This window comes from Coloeus monedula (genome assembly GCF_965178545.1).
Source record: "Coloeus monedula genome assembly, chromosome: 19".
NCBI classification, from domain to species: Eukaryota; Metazoa; Chordata; class Aves; order Passeriformes; family Corvidae; genus Coloeus; species Coloeus monedula.
Window position 1 is genome coordinate 2268155 of NC_138799.1, and position 27954 is coordinate 2296108.

Sequence of the window (27954 nt, forward strand, 5' to 3'; positions counted from 1 at the left end):
ATAAAACCATTCTGTTTTGACTGTTTCAGTACTTTGATACTGTGGATGTACACATCTTGCTTTTTCAATTCTGTCCCTTTCTCTTCTTTACTCTTCACAGTGCATCAGACAGCACACAAAGTAGCAGGAATTTAGAAGTTTTTTTTTTTTTTTTTTTCTAGCCTATATATTAGCCTGCCTGGGGAAGAACATTCTGTTTATGCTAGCTCCTGCCTACATTATTTCTACTTGTGCTGTTTCCAGATGCTCTTGAATTATCCATGACAATTCTTTTTGACCATAGCAAGCAGTAGCATTTATTTGTGTTGAAGAATTTTTACTAGATATTTAAAAAAATGCAAATTTAAACAGACCATAAATCAGTTTTCTCAAATATCTCTACTAGATAAACCCCTAACAATATCTGGTACATATGATTTGTCTTTTAATGATCCATAGCTAATATTACTCTATAAAGGTTCAAGCTATAATATGTTCAAGCTATAATTGAAATTCTTTGAAATGTTATATCACATACTTATTTACCAAGATACTATGTTATTTAGCTAATATTACGGTCTTAATTATTATCTGTAATATACATTATATTCCTTTATTGGCTAATTTTGCAACATAAAAGATGTTTTGTATTTGGCTCATACAATAAACAGGTTTGGCTTTAGATGGTTGATGACTGACATTCACAGTTTGTTCCATTGCTTGGTACAGCCAGAAACTAGTTGAACCTCCCCTGTTTGGTGTTAATACATCAAAAACCGAGGGTGTTAAACATACCTCCACCTGGAAATCACACGTGGGAGCCAATCTACATGACTCACAGAGCTTACTTTTGTCTAAATCTTTAGATGTCCAATGAAACGATCTCAGTGGATTTGTGTATGTGGCTTTGAGAAGGATGTGGCTGTGCAGGTCAGTGAACAGCAGGTGAAGACAGAGCAGGACCAGCTTTTGAAGACTTGTAACTTGATATTCTCTTTGCTCTCATTTGGGCACATAGGCCTATTTAAGGGGGATGTCTCCAAAGACCATACATCTCTGTCTACAAAAGGAACTTTCTTTATTAGCACTTCTTCAGTGGATAATTAAAATTGAGGCAGAAGTTAAGTGCCTGATTAGTCCTCCTCTTCCTATTAGTCATTGAGCATGACCACTGTCTGGATAAACGTAAATTACAAATGCACAGACTTTCCGCAACTTTTCTGTATTCCTCCAGAGCAACTGCAGGCATGAGTTCAGATGCAGAGATGGCAATCTTTGGAGAAGCTGCTCCCTATTTAAGGAAGCCAGAGAAGGAGAGAATTGAAGCCCAGAATCGCCCATTTGATGCTAAGTCAGCCTGTTTTGTAGTAGATGATAAGCAAATGTACGTGAAAGGTACCATACAGAGCAAAGAAGGTGGCAAAGTCACCGTTAAAAAACATGATGACACAGTAAGTGATACCAACTGTTACTCCTATGTGATCCTCCAGTTCAGGCAGTTCCCTGTTTTAGATTTCTCCTGTTGTTCCCTTCCTTTTTTGCTAGACTGTGACTGTAAAGGACGATGAAGTCTTTCCCATGAACCCTCCCAAGTACGATAAAATCGAGGACATGGCCATGATGACCCACCTCCACGAACCCGCTGTGCTGTACAACCTCAAAGAGCGTTACGCAGCCTGGATGATCTACGTAAGTGGCAGCAGCAGCTTCCTTTGGGCAGCGGCAGGAAGTGCTGGGCCAGGCTCAGGGGAAGCCAACGTGCTGTGTCCCTTCCTTGCAGACCTACTCGGGTCTCTTCTGCGTCACCGTCAACCCCTACAAGTGGCTGCCGGTGTACAACCCGGAGGTGGTGACTGGCTACCGAGGCAAGAAGCGCCAGGAGGCCCCTCCACACATCTTTTCCATCTCTGACAACGCCTATCAGTTCATGCTGACTGGTGAGTCGTTTGGCAAAAGTGGAAAGCCCTGATATATGTAAGGCTGGCTGTTTGGTCAAGGAACACTTGCTAGTACAGGCATTTCAGGTTCTACTCAGTGGTCCCATGGTCCTAGAGCACAGCGCAAGATCAGACCATGAAAATCTTGATGGTGTCTGGGCTATCAGATAATGAAGTAGCTGGCTGTATGGTTCTGTGCCCCCTCTCCTTGTGAGGAATTTAAAGAAATGGTAAAGAAACACAGCAAATAATCAGATTACAGTTAAACAATATTTAAGCCAAGGTCTCTACATAAAAGAAAACACATAGTAAGTGGGAAGCCTTGTAAAGAATCAATGCTTGAAGTTAAATTTTGTGCTATTTCATCCCTGTCTGTACAAAAAAAGAAAAAGTCCAGATTCACAATAATGTATGTTAATACATCATTTATCTTATCTTGTAAGAAAGTGATAAATATTGATATAATATAGTTCTTTCCCTTGAAGTCATTTAGTTGTGTCTGAGGAACTGATGCCCTCCACATCTCACTTGAACAGCTCTTTCTCTGATTTTCTTTTCAGATCGACACAACCAGTCAATCCTTATCACGTGAGTATGTTTTGGTACGAGTGACAAAGCTGACAGCAAGTGATGATGTTTCCTGTTTCCTGTAATAATTAACATTTTTATTTCAACAGCGGAGAATCCGGTGCCGGGAAGACTGTGAACACAAAGCGTGTCATCCAGTACTTTGCAACAATTGCAGTCACTGGTGAAAAGAAGAAAGATCCACAGCCTGGCAAAATGCAGGTATGACGTCAGCTCCCCCTTCTAGTATTTGCCCACACTGTGCTAGCTGAAGAGAAAGTACCAATGTGTATTTTGGGGTTGCAGGACTATCTAAAGGCAGAAAGTGTTGTGCAGGTGAGAAGACAGTCAGGATACACAACCCAAGCACACCTGTGCTCATTTACCCCTGCTGCCCAGCCTCCAAGACCATTTTGTCAATATAGGAAAGGCCCAAACCTCCATTTACACAGGGGAGTCTTTACCAGAGAGGGGAACATAATGTCAGACAGCAGCTTTCTCTGTGCTGACTGTCCATCTATGTACCTGTTCATCAGCATCCTCTGAGATCAGCCACATCCACAGCACCTGAGTGGCTGCACATGAAAAGAGAGCAGTCAGTTCCCACTGGCACATGGATGTGCCATTCCTGGTCCCTGGTTCTTTCCTATTGACAGTGGAAGTGCAGGAACTCTGGACTCCAGAATGGCTGTGCTGAAGTTAAGCATCATTTCAGTTGCAGCAGGCAGTAGTTTCCACTGGCTGGTTTGTCTGTCTGTGGTCAACAGAACAGTCCTGAGGGACAGCATGAGAGAAAGGATGGATTTGGGACAGCTGGAACCACTTGCCTGGCAGTCAGAAAGTAACCTCAGAAAGGATCCTTGCAGAAAAGAAAGTGCATGCCTCGATGTCCCTTTGCTGAGCAGCACAGCTGCTGCAATCTGAGCCCACTGGTGCATTTGCAAGGCACAGGCTTCATTCCCCAGCACAGAGCAAGCAACAAACACCCTTGTGGCACAAGTGTGTGCCACCACAGCCTGTGAGATGCTCATCAAAGCGTGTGACGTGTCAGCATGTTATTTGAGTATCCGAGGGCATAGTGGAGCTTAAGGAGATTCCAAGGCTGAATATTCTTTCACTCAGAGGCAGGTGTCTGTGATTGATGGGTTGTTATGGCCAAGGCAAGTTCATCACAAGCACTCTTTCCATCAGCACCATGTTAGAATCTCCTGGGCTCAGCTTTCATCAGCTGCTCACTATGCCAGGACTGATCTCAGAAAAGCTTCAAGACAGCTGAGACATGTACAGACCATGTGTGATAGAGGGAAAATCACCTGGCTCTCAGACTGACAGTAATCTGTTCTGCCCTCTTCTGAGTATTCACAGAATACCCTATTTTTTTAGCATTTCAGTCTCTGTGACAACAGTATATTCCTCCTTATAAGGGCATTAAATGAAACACTCAGGTTGTTCAGCCCAGCATTCAATGGCAGATACAAGCTGAAATCAGATGCCAGGCAATGGTATAGGAATAAGGGAAACATGTAACAGCATTTCCCCAAAATATGGTCTCAGCCTCCAGCACTTTGTCACCCAGCCTGTAGACAGGACTCCAGAATGAACTTGTGTAAAGAATTGCCATGTCTTCTTCCACACTGTTATCCATGTACAGTGGTACTGTTTGAGTTCCCTGGTTACAGCTGTGCACTCAAAAGAGGCTTGGTGTTGGTGTAGTCAGCTGCACTGACACACATTCCTCTCCTCTCCTCTCCTCTCCTCTCCTCTCCTCTCCTCTCCTCTCCTCTCCTCTCCTCTCCTCTCCTCTCCTCTCCTCTCCTCTCCTCTCCTCTCCTCTCCTCTCCTCTCCTCTCCTCTCCTCTCCTCTCCTCTCCTCTCCTCTCCTCTCCTCTCCTCTCCTCTCCTCTCCTCTCCTCTCCTCTCCTCTCCTCTCCTCTCCTCTCCTCTCCTCTCCTCTCCTCTCCTCTCCTCTCCATCACTTAGAAAGCTGAAAGATACGTGAGAGGGCACTGTTCTATGGATTTAGGATTTTTTATTAAAAAAACGATATAGAGCTCCATACAGTACTGTGTTGCCTTAATTTTAGAGGTCCCTCTCCACGGTGGACTAACAAAAACTAATTTAAACCTGCTGTGCCATCTGCAGACAGTGCTGGGAATGGCAGCCCCTCTCCCCTGCAACATGCTCAAGGCTGCACTGAGCACTACACACACAAAGACACAGCAACTGAAACAGTGCCGCTCATCTTTCATGTGATATAAACCAATTTATCTTTTTTTTTTCCCTTATTCTTTGATTTCCATCTGTCTTGGAAATTATCCCTAGCAACACATTCATGCTCTGATTATGCAGGATCAGTCATCACTTTGCTAGAGTCACACTAGTGACTGTGCTTCCTGGACTGTATTGCACCAAAAAGGAGAGACATCATGTCACAGAAGCTTTTCTCCTTCCATATTTTTGTGCCTACCAAGAGAGATACAAGACAGTGTCAAAACTTTACATGTTGATCATTCCTTCTGCAACAATGCAGCGAAAAAAGAAAAAAAAGAATCGAAGAGTCTGTGTCCTCTGCTTATCTAAGCTTGGTATTTGAGCATCAGGCTTTGTCCATGTCCCATTCTTCAAAGCATGCTGAGAGCTGCATTCCTGCATCCTGAAAGGCTGCTGCTGTTTGAATGCAACTGCAACATTTTACATTCTCCCTTGGGAGGTGTTTCCTACCAAAGTCTGTACTTCTTTCTGTGTGTTGTGGGCTCAAGAAACCTTCAAAAAAATGTCCAGAATTCTCACATTTTCCTTAGCTGCCAAGGCCTTTGTGAACAGGAATATGGAAACACCTCTCATACAGCCCTGAACTCCACTGCAGTGACTTTGTATGTGATATCCAATATGTGGTATCAGATACAAGAAGCAAGCAAAAGACAGATCTGTCTTTCAGCACACTTCCCTTTGAAACCATTGGTCATATCCGTGAGTGCTGGCTGATGAGTGCTTAAGAACTCTGTTAATTTTTAGGTGTAAATCACATGTGATATGTAAAAATTATCTGTAATATTCCTTTTGCAATATTTGTTATTTGCTAAGTAGTAAAGTTTGGTAAGAAGCATTTTCTTCTGCAACCAGGGAACCCTGGAGGACCAGATCATCCAGGCCAACCCACTGCTGGAGGCTTTTGGCAATGCCAAGACTGTGAGGAATGACAACTCCTCACGCTTTGTGAGTTCATTTCAGATTTGTTGGAATGAAGATATTTAATGCAAGTCTCATTCATTGATTGTCATAACCAATGGTTTGATCTGCACTCCTTGATAGGGAAAATTCATCCGGATTCACTTTGGACCTACCGGCAAGCTGGCCTCTGCAGATATTGAAACCTGTGAGTTGGAGCAAGTCAGTGCAAGCAGAATGTATGCTTTTGCAAGCTCAATTTATCAGGAGATTAACAGCACCTCTCTTTTGGTTAGATCTCCTGGAGAAATCCAGAGTCACCTTTCAGCTGTCTAGTGAAAGGAGCTATCATATTTTTTACCAGATAATGTCCAACAAGAAGCCAGAGCTCATTGGTGAGTGCCAACAGTGCTGGGCTTGGCTCAGTGAATGCTTTCTCTTCCCACTGTGACCTGCCCCAGTGCCACTAAAGGGGACCCATATACCTGCAGATCTCCTCCTTATCTCCACCAACCCCTATGACTTCCTCTATGTGAGCCAAGGAGAAGTCACGGTTGCCAGCATTGATGACAGCGAGGAGCTGCTGGCAACAGATGTGAGTAGAGCAGAGCAGCCCTGCAGCCAGCCCAGCTGCATCCAGGGAGGTCTGGCCAGCCAGGCCCAGCACCGGGCTCTGCTGCCCAGTGCCACGGGACTGGGATGGTGCTGACACACTCAGCACAGGCAGGGACAGAAACCCCACCTGCCCCCTGTGCTTCAGCTTGCCTGAAGAACTTTGTGCTTTCCCAACTTGCCTGTTGCCTCTGCAGAATGCTGTGGACATCCTGGGCTTCAGCCCTGATGAGAAGGTGGGGATATACAAGCTGACAGGGGCTGTCATGCACTATGGGAACATGAAATTCAAGCAGAAGCAGCGGGAGGAGCAGGCGGAGCCCGACGGCACAGAAGGTAGGGCTGATTGCAGAGTTTGCTTGTGAGCTGCACCAGCAGAGAGCAGCAACCCCGCCCCAGAAACTGCCCAGCACTTTGAAAATTATTTTCCTTTCCAGAAACTAGCTTTTTTAATGATCGTTTCGAGTTTCACAAAGTCAGTGATTTAATTTATGCTCTACAAGGAAACAGAAAGACATAAACCTTAAGCGTTGCTGGAGCCCTCCAGGCACAGGCACAGGATTGTGTTGCAGCTGAGACATTGCCTTTGGAGCAGGGGGAATATTCTCCATGAGACTGGAGAGGAGCTTCTCTTGACAATAGATGCATCTGAGTTGCACTAAAAATAGGGTCCTTGTAACAGAAACATCCCAGAGGACCAGGACACCTTTCTTTGTCTCTACTGAACTCATTTGCTGTCTCTGATCCTAGTGGCTGACAAAGCTGGCTACTTGATGGGTCTGAATTCTGCTGATTTGCTCAAGGCTTTATGCTATCCCAGGGTGAAAGTTGGGAATGAATATGTAACCAAAGGACAAAATGTCCAACAGGTACATAAACAGCTCATCAGCTTTTCAATTTCTTCAGAGTGTTCTTTCAACTTTAAAGCTAACTCAGCATTGGTTACTGCCATGTCTGTGCTTCTCACAGGTGTACAATTCAGTGGGTGCATTGGCTAAATCAGTCTATGAGAAGATGTTCCTGTGGATGGTTCTTCGCATCAACCAGCAGCTGGATACGAAGCAGCCCAGACAGCACTTCATTGGTGTCCTGGACATTGCTGGCTTTGAGATCTTTGATGTGAGTTCCCATAGGAACACTTACCCACTGAGGACTGCTTGAAACTAACCAGCATTTTTATTGTATTTTGAATTTGTAGTTCAACAGCCTGGAGCAGCTGTGCATCAACTTCACCAATGAGAAACTGCAACAGTTCTTCAACCACCACATGTTCGTGCTGGAGCAGGAGGAGTACAAGAAGGAGGGAATTGAATGGGAGTTCATTGACTTTGGCATGGACCTGGCTGCCTGCATTGAGCTCATTGAGAAGGTAGAAGAAATCTTTTCATTGTAGGAGAGCACATTTCTTTTATGATCATTTATTGTAGTTCACTCATTCTCGATAAAATGACACATTACTGTTGAATTACCTTCTCATATCAAAATAAGCAGCTTATAAAACCAAAGCTTTTGGAACAATGGGCTGTCTCTGCACAAACAATGGTTTCCTGAACAACATGGCTGGGGTGGAAGGGAGAATGCCTACACAATATTAATCTGATGACTTTAACAACTGCCTGTAACAGTGAGATGAACCTCAAGTCTTATTCCGTGCAGTAATGGCTCCCCTCCCCACCTCTTACTTTCTTTATGTATCCATATTTCTCCCAGCCCATGGGCATCTTCTCCATCCTGGAAGAGGAGTGCATGTTCCCCAAGGCAACTGACACCTCTTTCAAGAACAAGCTCTATGACCAGCACCTGGGCAAGTCCAGCAGCTTTCAGAAGCCCAAGCCTGGAAAAGGCAAGGCTGAGGCCCACTTCTCCCTGGTGCACTATGCTGGCACAGTGGACTACAACATCTCTGGCTGGCTTGACAAGAACAAGGACCCTCTGAATGAAACTGTTGTGGGGTTGTACCAGAAATCATCCTTGAAGCTGTTGTCCTTCCTTTTTTCTAACTACGCTAGTGCAGAAACAGGTAAGTGCTTTTTTGGTGATAACCAATAAGGGAAAATTCAACTAACACCTACTTCTGCTTCTCCTCTCTGTGGTTCAAGGCTACCAACCCCTAAGGTGACCTTGTGTGCAACCAGATATGCCAACAATAAGACACTAACATGCAGAACTGCTGGAAACACCACATTTATGTGCTGCACAGAAGTAAAGCACAGCAAGTCCAAACCCAAGTGACAGGAGGTGTGTGTTTCCTGACTGATTGTGTTGTGAATCACCTGCATGTTTACTCAGCCACTAGACAGGGCCAAATAAATGTGCAAAGTGCAAGCATTTTAGTCTTTGTAGACAGAGTTTTGTTTCTGGAGGGGTACTGGAAGAGCTAAAAGGATACCATGGATCTATTTCATATCCAGCTGAGCAGTCCTGGTGTTACGACAGAAAAACAGAGAGTCAGAGAAAAAATTTAGAAGTCCTCTATGGGCATCAGAGTGCAATCCCATCTCTTGCCCTTTTTTGTGTGTGAAGACCATCAAGTTAGACAGTCAGTAGGTCTGCCTTACTAAAAATGGCCGCCCAGATTTCTACCAAAAAACCCCAATATTCTGGTAGCCTGGATGCTGGGCGAAAAAGCAGAGGCAGTGTACAGCAGTAGTCAAGTCAATGACAGACAAGGTGTTAAGTCCATCAGACTTACAGTTCACAGGGTCTGAGGCTCAAGAGACTCGATTTAATTGGGTTCACAGGTGTAGCAAATATGGAAAGACACTGAGCTGCTTGGACTTGTATTCCCGAGACTAAAATTTGCATCCTGCCGTAACTCAGAATAGAGCTGTATTATTCACCTGAAATATTGGATTAGGAGATTTTTTTTTTTTTATAGAAGACTTCCCTGCACTGATAAATGGATGTCTGAGTCACATTCTTGTGGTCTTCCACCGAATTAAATTTTGTTTTTTTAAAATTTTGGTTTTTTACATGGGGCTTTGTATAATAGTGAAAGCAATATGTGACCAGTAGCACAGAGTACACCATCAGGAAACTTACACCAGGCCAAAATGTCCTTCCATACCAGCAAAGCCACATACACCGTAATGCAACGTGAGTCTTGCATTTGGACCAAGCACACTGCCCTCTGATCAACAACTACCCAGCAGCACTTCACTAAACTCTCAGGGAGCTGCATGCCAGTATCTAAAATTAAGTATTTTATTGGTCCATGGCCCAAGCAAGGAAGGTGAGGCCTACAAAATGTACTGCTTATTCTAACTCTTCACCTCCCATCTACTTCTTCCAAGGTGATAGTGGTGGTGGTGGTGGCAAGAAGGGTGCTAAGAAGAAGGGGGGCTCTTTCCAGACAGTGTCTGCTGTGTTCAGGGTATGTGAATTTCTTTTTACATGAGCCATGCTTCCACAAAATGATCTGAGGGCTGGAACACCTGTCCTATAAAAAAAAGCTGAGAGAGTTGGGGTTGCTCAGCCTGGGGAAGAGAAGATTCCAGGGAAACCTTATTCTGGTTTTTCAATATATAAAAGGGGGATATCAGAAAGACAGAAAAAGACTTTTTACCAGGGCCTGTAGTGACAGGACAAAAGGCAATTATTTTAAACTGGAAGAGGGTAGATCTTAATTGGATATAAGAAAAAAAAATTTTCACTCTGAGGGTGGTGAGGCCCTGGCACAAGTTGCCCAGAGAAGATGCGGTTGCCCCATCCCTGGAAGTGTTTATGGGCAGGTTGGATGGGGCTTGGAGCAACCTGGGACAGTGGAAGGTGCCCCTGCCTAGGACAGTGATGCTGCACTCGATGACCTTCGAAGGCCTCTTCCAAGCCAAACCATTCTGTGATTCTATAACTCCCTGAAATTAAATAGGAATGCAAAAGCTTTGTAGCTTGAAGTTGAAACCCTTGTTTCGTTCTATTACAGGAAAACCTGAACAAATTGATGACTAACCTGAGAAGCACCCATCCTCACTTTGTGCGCTGCCTGATCCCCAACGAGACCAAGACACCTGGTAAGTCCATCATTATATTCTGAAGATGTGGGACTGACAGGAACTGGCCTGTTAAGCTTCCACACCGATTTCCCAAATAGCTCCCTCTGCATGTGAAGTCCTTTTGGGGGCTGGCCTGCAAGACAGTAACAAGGGGAACTTTTTTGTGTTGTCTACTGTGACTGAAAAATTTTGGGCATTACATGGTCCACAAGTTACCCATCCTTGCTTAATGTGTGTTCAGAACTGAAGGTGATAAAAATATGCTTGATTACAGCAGATATAATTGTCTGTTGTGGGTAAGAGCATTAGAAAATCCCTTGTCTGGATGGCACTACACTATGCCACCTTTGCCTACATCCAGTGAGGAGGCTGATGCTGTTGGAGATTTTCCAGTTGGTCTCCTAAAGCACCATCCTGTCATTTTTTTGAGAAATGTGGCCTGATGCCTTTTCACAAGCACTGCTAGCCCTTGCATTCGTAGCAAAGCTCACTGATGCAACTCTCCACAACTTGCTTGAATTAAAAAAAAAAAAAAGAAAAAAAAAAGAAGAGATCATTCTGGAATGCTAATACATATGAAGATTCCTTGGAATAAAAACAGAATCATGATGGATGTATTTTGTTTAAGGTGTAATGGACCATTACTTGGTGATGCATCAGCTGCGGTGCAATGGGGTTCTGGAAGGCATCCGAATCTGCAGGAAGGGGTTTCCAAGCAGAATCCTTTATGCAGACTTTAAGCAACGGTAGGTCCTCAGTCACTACTTACTGTCTGTTGAGAAAAGGCCTCAGTAAACACACAGCTCAGGTGACATGTCTGGTGACACCATGGAGAGACACTTTCCCAGTCAGACGAGATTAGTGGCATTGGAGGGAACCAAGTCATTAATACTGTTTTGAGGTCACTCCAGTGTTTCCCTCCCTGACCAGACCAGAGATTTCTTGATACATCAGAACCAGTGTAATTTCTAAACAGAAGCCAATGCCTGATGATTCAAAGAGATGCAAAACACTTGCAGTGTAATGAATAAGGTGCCATTGTAGACTAGTCTTTGAAGCCTTCCAGAGTACAGATACAAAGTCAATCCACACGAGCCTCCTCACAGTGCTCTGTCTCTGGCCTTGATTTCTTCATCTTTAAAATGGAGACAACTAAACTGGTTCATGTGGGCTCAGTTGCCACAGAGTGCTAAACCAGAACCATCTGCTGTTCTAGTTACATGTAGCACCTCTCATGCTGCACTGGTGTGAAAAGGACCCAAGATCTCTCTGAAGATGTCCTGCAACCTGGTGTTCAGTGAGGGATTAGCTAGTCTCGATTGTCAAATTTTAATTTGAAGTGACAGATGAAAGAATCCGTCCATAATGGCCACGGTCCAGAACCACAGAGTGCTTTAGGAATGATAATGGAAGCCAAAAATAGAGACAATTATCACTGTCATGATTTTACATACTCTTTTTCAAGGTAGACTTGAGAATAAGAAGTACTCCAGTGTACAGTCACACATCCACATTGCTGTATCAGAAGAAACCCCTTTAGAAGGATTAGATGGTCCTGTCCACAACACAGGATTACCTTAATCATTTAGCAAAATGATAAGATTTCTGTTAGCACTTACACATTAATACCATGTCATTTTCCATCCACTCAAGTATTCAGTGGTACAACTTGTAGAGACTGAGCTGTGCAAGATCTGCATTTGGAATATAGCTGATCTTCGTCAGTAGTTTTAATTAACCTTCAACTCTAATTTGAGTAGCATTCCTCTGATCAATGAAACAAGTTGAGAAGAGGTTGACATGTTCTATGCTCTTCCTAATTTCTGGACCTGCAGACACTCTTTAAGTATGTGCCTTAGATTTGTACGTAGCAGCACACTGTGTTGTTACACAACCAACAGATTGCTCTTAAGAGTAGATGTGCCCCCTTTTCATCATGTTTTGTTCAACCAGGCACCACTGTCTAGATTTTAGATGACATATTCAGCTGCTTTTAGGCAGCTCAGTTTTCATGTACTTTTATGACATACAATGGATCCTATTTTCCTCATCCTCTTTGCAACCAGTTCTTGCAACCTGTCTTACCACAGATACAAGATCCTTAACGCCTCAGCCATTCCAGAAGGCCAATTCATTGACAGCAAAAAGGCTTCGGAAAAGCTTCTTTCCTCCATTGATGTGGACCACAACCAATATAAATTTGGCCACACCAAGGTAAAGTCCTTGTGGAACAGTAGGTATAATTAAGCAAAATATTTTGTTTGTTGAAAGTGTTTCTTGCATACTAAATCAGCCTTCATGATGATTATGAACAAAGTACACCACTAGCAAGATGGACTACAGAGAACTTGTGTGGTTCTTGTGTGAGGGGCAGCACTGCCAGCCCTGGGAACACCATGTTATCAGAATGACCCAGTGTGGCTGCAACTAGATTTTTCTGCTGCTTCTTTCTCAAGCCAGTGGAACATATTTATATCAGTGGAGGTTAGACGGGCTCAGACAAGTCCCCCTACTACTCAGGGGATTCAAGAACACCAAGTGTGTATTCCATACCCAAAGCAGTGTTAGGTGAGACACTGTTCTTTGGTCAGCACAACCCAGTCCGTGCTATCTCTGGATAAAAATCCAATTGCCTACATTACTGAACGGACATAGAATCACAGGATGGTTTGGGTTGGAAGGGACCTTAAAGATAAACTGGTTCCAACCACTCTGCCATGGGCAGGGACACCTTCCACAATGCCAGGTTGCTCCAAGCCCTGTCCAACCTGACCTTGGACACTTCCAGGGATGAAATAAATTTTCCATAAACTACACTGGAGCAGACATCAAATAACACCACAATAATATGGTTAGGTCATACACAGAGTGATTTTCATGAATCACAGGAACACTGAGGATTTAAATACTGACAGAAAATTTCTCTAGCTCTTAAACCCTTCCCCTGCAGGCATTTTTCCTAAACTACCTTGTACTACCCTGCATCAGCTGTCAATGGCCATGTATCTACCTAAGCCTCAAACTGTTTGACCCTTTTTTATGTTCTAGGTGTTCTTCAAGGCAGGTCTCCTGGGACTCCTAGAAGAGATGAGAGATGAGAAGCTTGTGAGCCTCATCACTCATACACAAGCTATATGCAGAGGGTACCTCATGAGAACTGAATTTAAAAAGATGAATGAAAGAAGGTAATATAAGCAAACACGAGCAATTTTACTGTGTCAGACCAAAGCTCCATCGGTGTAATACATTGTCTCAGGCAAAAAGCTGTCCTTGGGATAGAACCTTAGAAATCATTGGGGAACAGAGCAAGTACAAACAATCAAACAGAGCAAGTACAAACAATCAGCTTCCTCCTGAGAGTCTCACAAATTCTGGCAGTGTCTGTTTAGCAATGGGACCCTGCAGCTGGACCACAGTACTGAGTTGTAACAAGGAACCTTTCCTCCAGGAATGCACTTACTGTTTTCAACCTTTAAAGAATCCTGTGGCAGAGACAGCCAACTGAAGAAGGGCTAAGGTTTTTCTGTTTTCAACATGTTGTCTCATCATTTAATTGGATCACATTGATTTTGTAAGGAATGACGTGTAATCACTCTCTGCTCTCCCTTTCTTTAATTTCCTTCCCTGGCTCCACCATCTAAGATGAACAATCCTAGCTTAGACAGAGAAGTACTCCTTACTTTCAACTATTCCACATCCCCTTCAGCTTTTCATTCATCCCCTTTGAGATGGGATGAATCATGCAAAATTTAGAGTTCAGGAGTGACAGCACTGGACAAAACAAGCAAACTTTCTTGAATGTTGTTGGCAAGTGAAAGCTTTAGGGGGAGCAAGGCTTGCATAAATGTACAGGACACTCTGCCAAATAATTGCTTTTATTTGTAATACTCTGCAGCATATATTTAGCTCAGGTGTTTCCTGAGCCAGCCATAGTTTCTAAGAATTCAATAACTCTTACTGGATTTCTCTGCAAGGAATTGTCTAATGTCCCTTTGCACTAATGGGCATTAACAATATCCTTTGTATTCAACACCATAAAAGTGTTTCCTTTTTTTTTTCAGTTTCTGTCTTAATAATTTCTAATATGGTATTTTGAGTGGCCCAAAAAGCACCAAGCTGCTGTTCCCACAATTGGCAGTAACTTCCAGCTTTGTAATCTTAGCAGCAGTACTTGAAGGATGTCTGTTTTCACTCTGGTATTTACCTGAGCACTTGCATTTTCCTTGAGACTGAGGAAAGTCTCAGAGATTCCCAGTCAATATGCCAGAGAAGTCTGTCTGTTTTGTAGTATTTCTTCCTTATCTATTCAGACAATAGATACTAGTCAAGCTACTGAACCAGACATTCTGCAATAAGGGCCTAAAATGACTCTAATAACAGCAAGGGAGGTGAGGAAAAAAATTCTTGTGCAAGTGTTCTTGAGGTAAATGCTGATGCCGTGTGGCAAATAATCAGAGTATGTTTCCAGCTCAAGTCTCACCACCCTCACAAACTGGTTTCATGTGTTTTCAGAGAATCTATTTATATTATCCAATACAACATCCGTGCATTCATGAATGTCAAACACTGGCCATGGATGAAATTGTACTTCAAGATCAAGCCCTTGCTGAAGAGTGCAGAGTCTGAGAAGGAGATGGCCAACATGAAGGAGGAGTTTGAGAAAACCAAGGAAGAGCTTGCAAAGTCTGAGGCAAAGCGGAAGGAGCTGGAGGAGAAAATGGTGAAGCTTGTGCAGGAGAAAAATGACCTGCAGCTCCAAGTGCAGGCTGTGAGTAACCTCCATCTTCAGATTCACTCCACTTCCTCTGCTGCTCTTTTTCTCCTCTTTTCCATTGTCCTCTATAAACAGGCATGCAATAGGGACAAAGCCTCCCCTGCTTTGTCTCTGGTCGTGTCACTTACACCTAAGCAAGGTGCAAAGCATACCCCAAATATCAGTAGGAATACAGGAAGCTCCAACACCCTCACCAGTGGAAGAATCAGACATTCTACAGTATATATAATGTGCTCCTCATAGTGGTGTCTGATTTGGGATGAAATATAGGCCGTTTCCACATCTGCTGCCATTATAATGCAGAGCCAGGGCAGGAGTGCTTTTCTGTCAGAGGCAGGACTGAAAACTGTGGGATCTGCTTTTCTCTGGAATACTGCTGAAAAGAGATTGAAATTGCACCTGTAAGGTTCTGAAAGGTAATAAAATATTACATGGCCAAGAGCAGTCTGGTGCAAGTGGACATGTCACTTGCTGTCTGAAAGCATCCAACTTTCAAAGCAGCTGAGTTTCAAAAAAGCCCCTGTATTGTTTCACTCACCAAGGGTCTTAACTGTCCTTTGTCATTTTTCTGATAAATATAATGCACCTTCAATGTGTTCTGACAGGAGAGTGAAAACCTAGCTGATGCTGAAGAGAGATGTGAAGGACTCATTAAAAGTAAAATCCAGCTAGAAGCTAAAATTAAAGAACTAAATGAAAGATTGGAGGATGAAGAAGAGACAAATGCTGAACTGACAGCAAAGAAGAGGAAACTTGAAGATGAGTGCTCGGAGCTGAAGAAAGATATTGATGACCTTGAGATGACTCTGGCCAAAGTGGAAAAGGAGAAGCATGCAACAGAGAATAAGGTGACAAAGGAATCAGGGAATTATTCTTCCCCACACAGCACTCCTATACAGCTTGTCAGTTTTGTGGAAAATTGTAGTCACCTCTAAGTGCTCTGAATAGAAGTGAGATGTGTCCAATGCATAGGAGAGAGGTATTTTCACTTAATCAATCAGCTGACAGAATTGTTTCTGTTAAGGTTCTTTGTGATGTTATCGTAGTTTGTTTCACTTTTATGGAAAACCTAACATATTTTTGGCTATGCTTAGCACTTGATCATCTCTTTTTAAAGAATCTGAATTGCTGAGAATTTACAGCTGTTTTCATAGCAAATATATCCTATGCAGGAAAGATATTCCTTGAGCAAGAGGAACTCAGAGGGCTTTTGTAAATCCCAATGGGAAAAACTTGCAGAGGAAAGTGAAAATCGAGCATGTTTCACTATAAAATTTAGTAGGATAGGGCTGGGGATCAAAAACAACTAAAGCAGGAATTTCTACCACTGCAGGATCAGAGAGATGAGACTCTCAGCCATGATAAATGCTGCTGCCCTCATTACAATCAATATCAATATTCTGCGGGGAGCATTTGGACTATATGCATGCAAGGTTTTGCAAGGATGCACTCACTGTGTTCTCAGTGTGCCATTTCTCAAGGCATCCCCTCACGGGATGGATGCTGGCTGTCTAACAGGTAAAGAATCTCACCGAAGAGATGGCAGCTCTGGATGAAAATATTTCTAAACTCACTAAGGAGAAAAAGGCCCTCCAGGAAGCCCACCAGCAGACACTGGATGACTTGCAAGTTGAGGAAGACAAAGTCAGCACCCTCGCCAAAGCCAAGACCAAACTGGAGCAGCAAGTAGATGATGTAAGTAAAACTTTTTGGGCTGTGTATATGTACACTGTGACAGATTACAGCAGACTAAAAATCTGTAGTTGGGAGTATAAGCAACACCTAAAGCAGACAAGCCAGCTCTAATAATTTCAGCTAATAAATCGTTGCTAATTGACAGGGAATTGTGGAATCCAGCACATCTATGATGTTCATCACCAGGTATTTCAGCAGTGTAGACTTTTGTGATCTGATTTAACCCATTAGCTGGAGCAGGAGACCTGTGACAGTTTGAAGGTTGCTGCAGAGTTGTTTGTGTGTGCAGATACTCCAGGAAGTTATGAATACTGGGAATTTGTCCATATTTAGCAGTCTATATGCTAGAAACTGCAGCTACTGGAAAAATTAAATTTCTGTTTTTTCAAAAACTGGTATTTCAACTGTGCATAGCCAAGCTGTGGACAGTTCAATGTCTGAAACTAAATCACCACGGCAGCTCTGGTCTCACGGTGAGAGTGCCACACAGGAGGAGATGCCCCGATTATTTTCTCTATTCATCAATTTCCAACTTAGTTAGATTTTTAAATTTAGTATAGTTACTTTTGAAGTATAATTCATGTTTTTCAAAGTATGTTTTATGTGTTTTAGCTTGAAGCATCTCTGGAACAAGAGAAGAAGCTGCGAATGGACCTTGAGAGAGCAAAGAGAAAGCTGGAGGGTGATCTGAAAATGTCTCAGGATTCCATCATGGATCTGGAGAATGATAAGCAACAAATGGATGACAGGCTAAAGAAGTATTACACTGACTTGTTATACTTTGAATTCTGAAATTAATGTTTTATCTTAACCATATTGAATTTACCTTCTTGTTCTTTAACAGAAAGGATTTTGAAATTAGCCAGTTGCAAAGTAAAATTGAAGATGAGCAGGCTCAAAGTTCTCAGCTGCAAAAGAAAATCAAGGAGATTCAGGTAAAGTCTAGGAGTTATTAATAATTTTAGTAGCAAGCACAAATTTCTTAGAATTAACTGGTATTTATTCTTAGATCATTCTACAAAAACATTTTCCCTCACATTAATAAAACCATTAATATGGGACTCTGGGTGCTGTTCCCATCTAAGGGCACTTTTACAGAAACTCTGGCCTCTAATCACACATGACTATGTAGGAAATTTCTTAGTGAAATGTCACAGATGTGCAGCCACAGAGAATCGCTTTTCTAAAAAAACAACAGAATGTGACATAATGTGTCATGATCAGGACAAAGATAACCTTCTAAATGCAGAACCAGGAAGAGAGCTCTCTTCAGTGCTATTACCCCATGATTGCTCATCTTGAAGTTCCTTCCACCCTGTTTGCTGATGGAGAAAGGACACTGCTTTGTTTTGGCCTGACTTCTGGGAAATTTCTAAGAAATTCACATTCCTTTATATTTTCCAGTGACACTCCCTCTATTTCTTCAGGAAAGTGCAACTCTAAAGCCTTCAAAAAATAATAAACCCATTCTGAGCTATAACATAAAATAAACTATCATATTTTACATTCACTATTGTTCCAAAACTGAATACTATCTCTCCTAGGACACAATACAGTGAAATTTCTAGTGGTACTTCTCTTTCTATGCCTGTATTAATGGATGTGAATGCTTGCTCTTTATTCCTTAGTGATAATTTTAAACCTGTCCATTTAAAAGTCCCCTTTTAACCAATTAACTCTCACAGGCCCGTATTGAGGAGCTGGAGGAGGAGATTGAGGCAGAGCGAACCTCTCGCGCTAAAGCAGAGAAGCATCGGGCTGACCTGTCGAGGGAGCTGGAGGAGATCAGCGAGCGCCTGGAAGAAGCAGGAGGGGCGACAGCAGCTCAGATTGAGATGAACAAGAAGCGCGAGGCAGAATTCCAGAAGATGCGCCGTGACCTGGAAGAGGCCACGCTGCAGCACGAAGCCACGGCTGCCGCCCTGCGCAAGAAGCACGCGGACAGCACCGCTGAGCTGGGGGAGCAGATCGACAACCTGCAACGCGTGAAGCAGAAGCTGGAGAAGGAGAAGAGTGAGATGAAGATGGAGATTGATGACTTGGCCAGCAACATGGAGTCTGTCTCTAAAGCCAAGGTCGCTGCACAGGGAGAAATATTTCTCATTGTTAGCATTGCTCTTCTGAACAACTAGATGAGCTGAGGGATGTGTTTTCTATCTCTTCACAGAGCAATCTGGAGAAGATGTGCCGAGCTCTTGAAGACCAGTTCAGTGAAGTCAGAGCCAAAGATGATGAACATGTGCGGCTAATTAACGATCTGAACACACAGAAAACACGTCTGCAGACTGAGAACGGTACGTCCCTTGATGAAATGTAATACTCCAGTGTCAAGTAATTAAATATGCTGCCTGAATGTCTGTGTGTTTTGTAACATATTCCTCACTTGGTGAGCTGAACAAAACTCAGAATGTAGAATCTCCTCCTGGTGGCAGTCATAGAAACTCTACCCAAGGACACATACAGCCAAACCAGCAGTGCTGTCAGTCAAAATGAACATGTGAGTTTGTGCTCAGTTCATCTTTTCTTTAATGCCAGCACAGCATTTCTCTTCAACAGCTTTTCCTATGGGAATGCAATTGCTACTCTCTCTTCAGTTTACCACATTATATCTTGTAATCCCTTTCTACATGGCCAGCTACTGTCATTGATTTGTTTTATGTCTCGTATCTCTGTATTTAAAAAATCAATGTTTTCATGTTAGGTGAACTCACTCGGCAACTGGAGGAGAAGGAGTCCTTGATTTCTCAGTTAACTCGAGGCAAACATACTTTCACTCAGCAGACTGAAGAGCTGAAGAGACAACTAGAGGAAGAAAATAAGGTGACTTGCTTTCAATTGGAACAACAAATTTTAAAATAAATCGACGTACTAAAAAAATTAATTTGATTTCTCCTCAGAGAAGAGACATCAGAACAGTGAAAATTTTGAACTTTGACTTGGAATACAGCACAGAGAGGAGACACTAAAAATTAAATAGGCAAGACAGTTTAAGCCCTTCTCATCATGAATTCTGAACTTCAAAAACATGAGAGAAGTGAGTGAAAGCAGCTCTGTGCCCATACCTAGTACTGCTACTGGAAATCCCTGAAGCAAAGCAAGGGAAAAAAAAGGAAATAGAGCAGGAGTGCTTTCACTTTGTCTGTTGGATTTATTTTGCCTCTGCCTGAAACACTTGGTGCAGATGCGTTTGAGAAGTGTTATCCCAGACAAGATGGGCAAGCACCTGACCTTGTTTAACAACATCAAGTCTGAAACACAGAGTCCCTAATGTTACGCATTTTGCTCCTTCTGTTTACCTAGCAACTGTAGCACATGGATAGGGAGATAAGAATATTTTACTGGAAAAATATCCAGTCACTAATTATTAGCGTTCTGACAATTTGTATAATTTTAACTACCAAGGCCAAGAACGCCCTGGCCCACGCCCTGCAGTCCGCTCGCCACGACTGTGACTTGCTCCGGGAACAATATGAGGAGGAGCAGGAGGCCAAGGGGGAGCTGCAGCGCGCCCTGTCCAAGGCCAACAGCGAAGTGGCCCAGTGGAGAACCAAATACGAGACGGACGCGATTCAGCGCACGGAGGAGCTCGAGGAGGCCAAGTACGTGGGGAGATGGCTTGGAGGAAGTAGAAGGATATTTAAGCATAATGAGTGAAGAACTGAAGGAAACCAGAATATGTTTGTAGTGGGAATATGCAGAGCAGTGTGCTTTGTAATTTATTAGAAGTGAAAAGGGGAGTGAGTAGATATTTAAAGGAGGAGTAGGGGCAGAGGCTTAGGGGTGTCTACATAAAGGAGAATTCCAGTGCATTGAGTTAATCACAGTAGTTGAAAAGGCACATTCTTTACACTGTTGGTACCGAAAGCATATTTCTGGTCCCTCTCCACATTGGTACAGTACATATCTGGGTACGTATTCTCCCATTCCATGCACCACTTCAGAGTGCTGTGCCACCCCAGGCTCTTGGCACCACAGCATCATCTATTTCTCTCTCTGCCCATCTTTCTCATTCCAAACTCCTTTCATGTCCATTTCTTGAGAAGGTCAGAATTTTCCTTTTCTCAGTGCTGAACGTCCTGTCCTGCAGGAAGAAGCTGGCCCAGCGCCTGCAGGAGTCAGAGGAGCAGATTGAGGCTGTCAATGCAAAGTGTGCTTCACTGGAGAAGACAAAGCAGAAGCTGCAGGGGGAAGTGGATGACCTCATGATTGATGTGGAGAGGTCAAATGCAGTCTGTGCAGCATTTGATAAAAAGCAGAGGAATTTTGACAAGGTTTGTTCAAAAGACCATGCCAGATCTAAACATCATTAGATGTTTGATAGGACAAGACAAATTCTGAAGTTATCAAAGTTCTGCACTCACAGTAAAATAAACTGCATCTTACCCAAAGCAAAGTTATGGTAAGGACCCCATAATGGGACATATGGTAAAGAAAAAGTCACTGTGTAAGTAACCCCAGGTGACCACAGCAAATAATAAAGTACCTTCTGATAGTTTTAAAAAGCATGAAGTCTTCACAAGGGAGACTGGTCAAACAGACTGAGTGAATACTCACATGCAAGCTAACAAGCCCTGCTGCTAGTCTGCTAGCCTAACCTTGGGGTTAGGCAGAGCCTCAGACTCATGTAAAGTTCCAGCCTTCACGGCCCTTACTAACACTTAAAAGAATCTGCACTGTTGGACCAAATGATGTTGCACAGCCCTGTGTCTTGGCCTACCCCTGTGGGAGTGAAAAGACTGCTAAAAATGGATCTCACAGGTCTGTGGTGTCAAACTCAGGAGAGAATTGGTAGAATATGACCTTTCTTGGTGGGCTTAGTCCAGGACAACTGGCTCCTGCAACACAATGAAGTCTCACACATCCTTTTTCAGATGAACCACATGATGTCTGGGCTGGTGTCAAACCAAACTTCTTCCTGATAGCTTGGGGCATGCACTAGTGTTGACTGAAGAGGCAAATTTAAGTAGCTCCCACCAAAACAGCCAGAGTATGGATCACAGGGAGTTGATTGTCACAGGCAGAGGACAGTCCAAAGCAAAAGACTGTTAAGATAGGCCAGGCCTCTTGGGTTCTTGTCATATAAAGGTGCAGAGAGGGGAGTGCTTCAGAATGGGCCATTCTTCTCCTGTCACTCCAGATCCTGGCTGAATGGAAGCAGAAGTACCAGGAGAGCCAGACTGAGCTGGAGGCTGCCCAGAAGGAGTCTCGCTCTCTCAGCACCGAGATCTTCCGGATGAAGAACGCCTACGAAGAAATGCTTGACCAGGCTGAGACTGTCAGACGGGAGAACAAGAACCTCCAGCGTAAGTTCATGTGTCTGTCAGCTTAGATTCACCATGAGCCCTTAGCTGCTTCCACATTTCTGGACTACCAGAGCTCTCCCTCTTCCCAGGGTTTTGCTCTTTATGATTTTCCCGTGAGGGTGGTGACTTTCCTTCCTGTGCAGCTGATCATAAAGTCACCTTCAAGCACACGCTTACGGCTCATTACAGCATGCTGCTTCCTCAGGATGTTCCCCCTCCTCCACACTATTGTAATTCTATGCATGGATAGGGACCAAGTTAACAGAATAGACAGAAATTATGATGATACTCAGTTTTTTCAGATTTCTTCAGTCACTGCCACTAGAAAAAATCCGGAGGGCTGTTGTGTGTCTCCTGATTATTGGAGGATCATGTAGCTGTGGCACAATGTATTGGCATTTAATAAGCAAACTAATTATATAAAGGAAGTACAACTCAGATCCTTTTTGTGAACTGAGTGATCACTGGGGGTTATCTAAGCATAAAGAGATCAATCAAACACGACTGTCTCTGGAGATGTAATTTCACTACCTGGAGGAAGTTGACATTATTTTCTGAGCTCACTTCAGTTGGTCCCTCTCATTTTCAAATTTCACACTGAACTGGGATGTGCAGGTTATCAGAAATAAAGACTGCACACAAGACAAGACGTATTATTTCTTCTCACTGTTACATCCCATTACATCAGAGCCTCTTCTGTCACTCCTGCTGCCAAAGAGCAATTGCAGGTGCCACTGATCACACTATCTGAGAGGAGCTGAGTATGTGTTTTCTGGTTGCAGAGGAAGTTTCTGATCTGACTGAACAGATTGCTGAGTCTGGAAAAGCAAATCATGGGCTGGAGAAAGCAAAGAAGCAAATTGAGCAAGAAAAGTGTGACCTACAAGCAGCATTAGAAGAAGCAGAGGCAAGTGTCCTCAATAAGGGGCTTTCTTTTAGAGAAACCAAGAATGGAGAAAATTTGGGTGTATGTTTTATATTCCTGTTTATCCTGAAACTGTCCCAAAGGTGCAGTAAGACAGCACAGACAGACCAAAAAGCACAGGGACTGCTCCTCTGCCATACCAATGTGGCATTCCTTGCTATGCTGTCATGCACAAAAAAACCCCCAGTCCCGGTCTAAAATTGAGCTCATTTTGCACCATCTGTTTGAATTTGCTCCCATGGAAAGCTTTTTCAGTGCTTGGTCTTCTCTAAAGGTCCACGGTAAGGTAAATACACCTGCCCTCCCAGCTGCTGAGGGTCACATTTCTGCATGGCCATTTCCCAGCAATGGACACCACAGAGACAAATGACAATATTCCAACCCTGACAGGGCTCTTTAGAGCACGAAGAGGGGAAAATCCTACGTGTTCAGCTGGAGCTGAACCAGGTGAAGTCAGACGTTGATAGAAGGACTGCAGAGAAAGATGAGGAAATTCAACAGCTGAAGAGGAATCACCAGAGGGTATTGGAGTCTATGCAGACCATGCTGGATGCTGAGGTCAGAAGCAGAAATGATGCTTTGAGGCTGAAAAAGAAGATGGAAGGAGATCTGAATGACATGGAAATACAGCTGAGCCATGCCAACTGCCAGGCAGCAGAGACACAGAAGCACCTTAAAGCTGTGCAAGGGCAACTCAAGGTAGGGACCCCAAGGCTACTGGGCCATGGGTCTTTGCCATTCACTCTGCTTGCTTCTGGGTCTCACGGTGCTTTCACCTTTTAAGGATTCCCAGCTCCATTTAGATGATGCCTTGAGGGAGAATGATGACCTGAAAGAGCAGCTTGCTATTGTAGAGCGTAGGAACAATCTGATGACGACAGAAATGGAGGAGATGAGAGCTGCCATGGAGCAGACCGAGCGAGCCCGGAAGGTTTCTGAGCAGGAGCTGATGGATGCCAGTGAGAGAGTTCAGCTGCTCCACTCACAGGTATTTGGCATCTCCTGGTACAGGAGATTACTGCAGGCGTGTGGGAGTGGCACAAATGGGGTGGGAATGACCTGTCTGCTGACTGTGCCAACAGAACACAAGCCTCCTCAACACCAAGAAGAGGCTGGAAGTGGACATAGCTCATTTACAGACTGAAGTTGAAGACAGCATTCAGGAAGCCAGAAATGCAGAGGAAAAAGCAAAGAAAGCAATCACAGATGTGAGTCCTCTTGCTTGCCTCCCTTGCATTTTGTACTGCCACAGTCACTTCTACACTTTAAAAAGGCAGCAGTCAGATGAAAGAGAAACAATTCTTCAACAGAAAATACCTGTGACACACAATCCCTCCCACATGGGCCTCATGCAGCCATTTCCCTACTACTTGTCACAGAAGACCCCTTCAGAAAGGGTCTTCATGTCCTGCTAGCTGTCTGTATTGAAGAGGCATTCTCTCTCCCCTTCTCCATAACCATTCACTTTTGCTTCCAGAGTAAATGTAACAGGCAGGATAGGACAGATGGTGGCAAAATTGTAATAGAAAAAGAGTAGATTGAAACAAAGGCCTGTGTAGACACAGCACAGAAAATCAGAAATTAGGACTAAAATCATACACAATTCTATACAAATGCTAGACATGTAAGAAATAAAAAGAGAGAATATAAATGTTTCATTTAAATAAGGCTGCAGGTTCCACCCTATCAGAAGTAACAATACAATGGGAGCATCTAGGAAAGGTATAGGAATATTAAACAGAAAATGGTGACACTCTTGCATCAAGTCCTGGTGCACCAGTGTGTAGTCCTGATTGCCCACCAGCAGCAGTGCTGCAGGATCCCTGACCTCTCTGCTCTGCCACGTTGGTGATAGCCATTTATCTCAGATTCTGAGGATCTCAGCAGGCATAAGCTTTTCAGTGCAGTTTGAGGTACTCAGGGTCATCTCATTGGCAAAAACTGCTTAGAAGTCTGACTTTGGCAAATTTAGGCACCAAATAGCCAGATACACAAAATCACTAGGAAACCCAGAGATGCAGAGTGCTAGCTGGTGATACTTCAAGATACTTCAATTTTGACTAACTTAAAAAATAGAACTTCGGTACCAAGCCACTCACATGCATTGATTATTCTTTTCTTTATATCAACCCTGTCTGTTCTCTAAGGTGGAGCAGTTTTAGAAATACAGACCTTGAGAAAGAGTGATCCTGTTTGTATGACAGAGCCATAGCAAGGCCGGGGGCACTGACTGAGAATGTGCAGAGTCACTGACCAATGTGAAGCTGGGCATTGCTCCCAGGCACACAGAACTGCTGGGATGGGGATATTTGTGACATAACTGTGCACCACAACCAGGCAGCCATGATGGCAGAAGAGCTGAAGAAGGAGCAGGACACCAGTGCCCACCTGGAGAGGATGAAGAAGAACCTGGACCAGACGGTGAAGGACCTGCAGCTTCGTCTGGATGAGGCCGAGCAGCTGGCACTGAAGGGAGGGAAGAAGCAGATCCAGAAGCTGGAGGCCAGGGTATGGTGAATACTTGGGTAGACTAAGATGAAGTTTCTGACTGGGCCCTTGGTTGCTGGAACCTCTTGGGAGGGTGAAAACAGGGAGAACCCCAGGTATTCCCAGCAGGTTTGATGAGAGCTATGCTGAGTAGCCAAACTTTGCACTGTGGGTGATGAACTTGAGAATGACCTCAAAAAAACTGAGTGGGCAAAAATGGGGGCAGATGGACATCAGGAAGGCATAGATGGTAATTTTGTCTAGGGAAAAATAATTTAAAACATATTTACTTGGGGGTGGACTTGGAACTGGCAATGGACACTTCAGAAGCTTTTAAATGTGCAATAGAAGCAAAAGCCTAAAACAGAAAAAAAAATTGGCCTCATTAGGAAAGGCACTGAGAACAAGACAGAGTTGCATGGCAACAATTCTTGCCACTATAATAAATGCACCGTGTGCAGTTCTGGTCTCTGCAACTTGAGAAGGATCTGAAAGACAAAGATTTATGAGTATTGACAAAGAAGACTGGGACTCTGCCATTTGGAGACACCAGCACATCTTCAACTTTAAAACAAATAAAAATAAATACTTTACTGAGTGGGCAGTGAAATTCTGCTGCCATGGAAGGCTGTAGAGGCAGCTGGTAAAAGGTTCGAAAAGTGAGTAGAAATCAGCAGTTTTACAGAGGGGCACAGGCACACATAAGCCACCTTACACCTCTGATTTAATGCCTGTGGAAGTTGGACAAGAAGAAAGGGAACAGACAGCAGCCAGGTTTCCATGCTGTCCCTGAATAGTATATGCCACTGACACTCTCAGAGATAACAAATGAAAGATGAAAATGAAACAGATTTTCCCCATTTACCTGCTGAACATTCATAGAGCCCTCCCTTCCTTGTTTCAATTTCCTTTCCTGACAGATTTAAGCCTAATTTTGACCATAAATGCTCTAGGTATGCACAGCTAAGTTCCTTTTATAAACAACTGTGGATTCACACGCTATGTCACCACTAACTTAACATAGTGAGCATATTTTAGCTAGTCTAGACCCAAGAAGCAGCTGCAGAAGCTGCCCTGCTCTGCCACTTTCTCTGCAGCCTTGGTCCACAGAACCTTGCAGCAGGATCAGGAGCCATTCTGGGCAGCTTGCCATCTTCACTGTGATTCTGTGTTTCAGATTAATGAGTTAGAAAATGAGCTTCATTCCGAGCAGAAACGAGGAATAGAATCCCTGAAAGGAGCTCGCAAGTACGAACGGAGGCTGAAGGAGCTCACTTACCAGGTACTGCAAATCCTCTGCCCTCCTATATGGATCACCTCTGTTCATCTTCCAAGGCTGACTTGATTTTCACTTCCTACAGTCTGAAGAAGATAAGAAAAATATTCTTCGGCTCCAGGACCTGGTGGACAAGCTGCAGTTAAAAGTGAAAGCGTACAAGAAGCAGGCTGAGGAAGCTGTGAGTGGAGGACTCTTTTCAGTGGGGCCTGGGTAGAGATTTCTGAAAGGTGGGGTTCCTAGATCTTTAAAATAATTGAATACTGAGTTTGAAAGGACAGCTATGGCCACTGACTTTGAATATTCTTTACCTTATAAAGACTTATGGCTCACAACAGAGTGGGCATAGCTGTAGCTCTCCCGGAACTGTTGCACTTTTGGAGCCACAAAAGCCAATTTTCCCATTTGGAACTGAGTGGGGTAATTGTTCTGTGCCCCGAGTGGTCGTGTTGTGGATGGTACTGGATATAAACACACAGAGCACTGGCAGTGCAGGGATGTACCTGTGAGACCAACACGGGTGATGTTACCGTGGCACAGCCACAGGTGTCAGTGGCAACAGGGCAATCTCATTTCTGGCAATGCTGTCTGACTTCCAGGAGGAACAGGCAAACATCAATCTCTCGCGGTGCCGCAAGGTCCAGCACGAGCTGGAAGAGGCGAAAGAACGAGCTGATATTGCCGAAGGTCAGGTTAACAAGCTGCGAGCCAAAAGCCGAGATATTGAAAGCCAGGTGAGTTGGAGGGCTGCAGAGAGGGACCAGTCCCGTGCAGGCAGTGTCACAGAGATCACTGCCCTAACACCCAGAATACAGCCACAGCTGCATTCCTCACACTCTTTCACCGGAGTGTCCTCATAAAGAAAGGCCAGAAATTGTCACTTACTCAAAACCAGCGCGTTTTGAAAGTCCTTTCGGTGCCTCATAGGAGTCAGACCAAATATGAGCAACTCTAAGAATCCAGGTCTTTTCAGCACAATTGGGAGATAGGACTTCTTCATCATAAAATGGCAGAACATTTGCAATAGCCACACACCTGAAACAAGACCACAAATAATTCAGTTGCTCCAATACCCTCTGCATTATCTTCCTTTGTCTACATTTAGAAATCAGAGAAATGAGGTTCCTGACCAGAGCTGCAGCACGCTCCCTCCTGATAGAGACTTCTGTGTATCCAGCAGATATCCATTACTCTGTTCAAGTAACCCAGTGTGTGTGTGTTATATTTAGCCAACCTTAA

The 27954-nt window shown here is 43.7% G+C and overlaps 1 protein-coding gene across 1 annotated transcript; it reads left to right on the top strand.

Moving 5' to 3' along the window:
• Window positions 1–1226: 1226 nt before the first annotated feature.
• On the top strand, window positions 1227–27911 carry LOC309580257 (myosin-4-like; the record flags this gene model as incomplete). The annotated part of the gene is made up of 39 exons (XM_082294098.1): window positions 1227–1430; window positions 1525–1668; window positions 1760–1916; window positions 2477–2504; window positions 2594–2705; window positions 5607–5699; window positions 5796–5859; window positions 5948–6046; window positions 6143–6246; window positions 6461–6599; window positions 7014–7132; window positions 7233–7382; window positions 7462–7632; window positions 7974–8283; window positions 9557–9636; window positions 10186–10273; window positions 10884–11001; window positions 12346–12469; window positions 13304–13440; window positions 14768–15023; window positions 15635–15877; window positions 16548–16724; window positions 17337–17482; window positions 17569–17659; window positions 18410–18799; window positions 18892–19018; window positions 19426–19544; window positions 20127–20323; window positions 20812–20995; window positions 21862–22027; window positions 22810–22934; window positions 23343–23651; window positions 23737–23940; window positions 24035–24160; window positions 25290–25460; window positions 26617–26721; window positions 26801–26896; window positions 27315–27449; window positions 27821–27911. The coding sequence occupies 39 exons, from the start codon at window positions 1227–1229 to the stop codon at window positions 27833–27835; spliced, it is 5823 nt and encodes a 1940-aa protein (XP_082150224.1). The 3' UTR covers window positions 27836–27911.
• Between the last annotated feature and the right edge of the window lie 43 nt (window positions 27912–27954).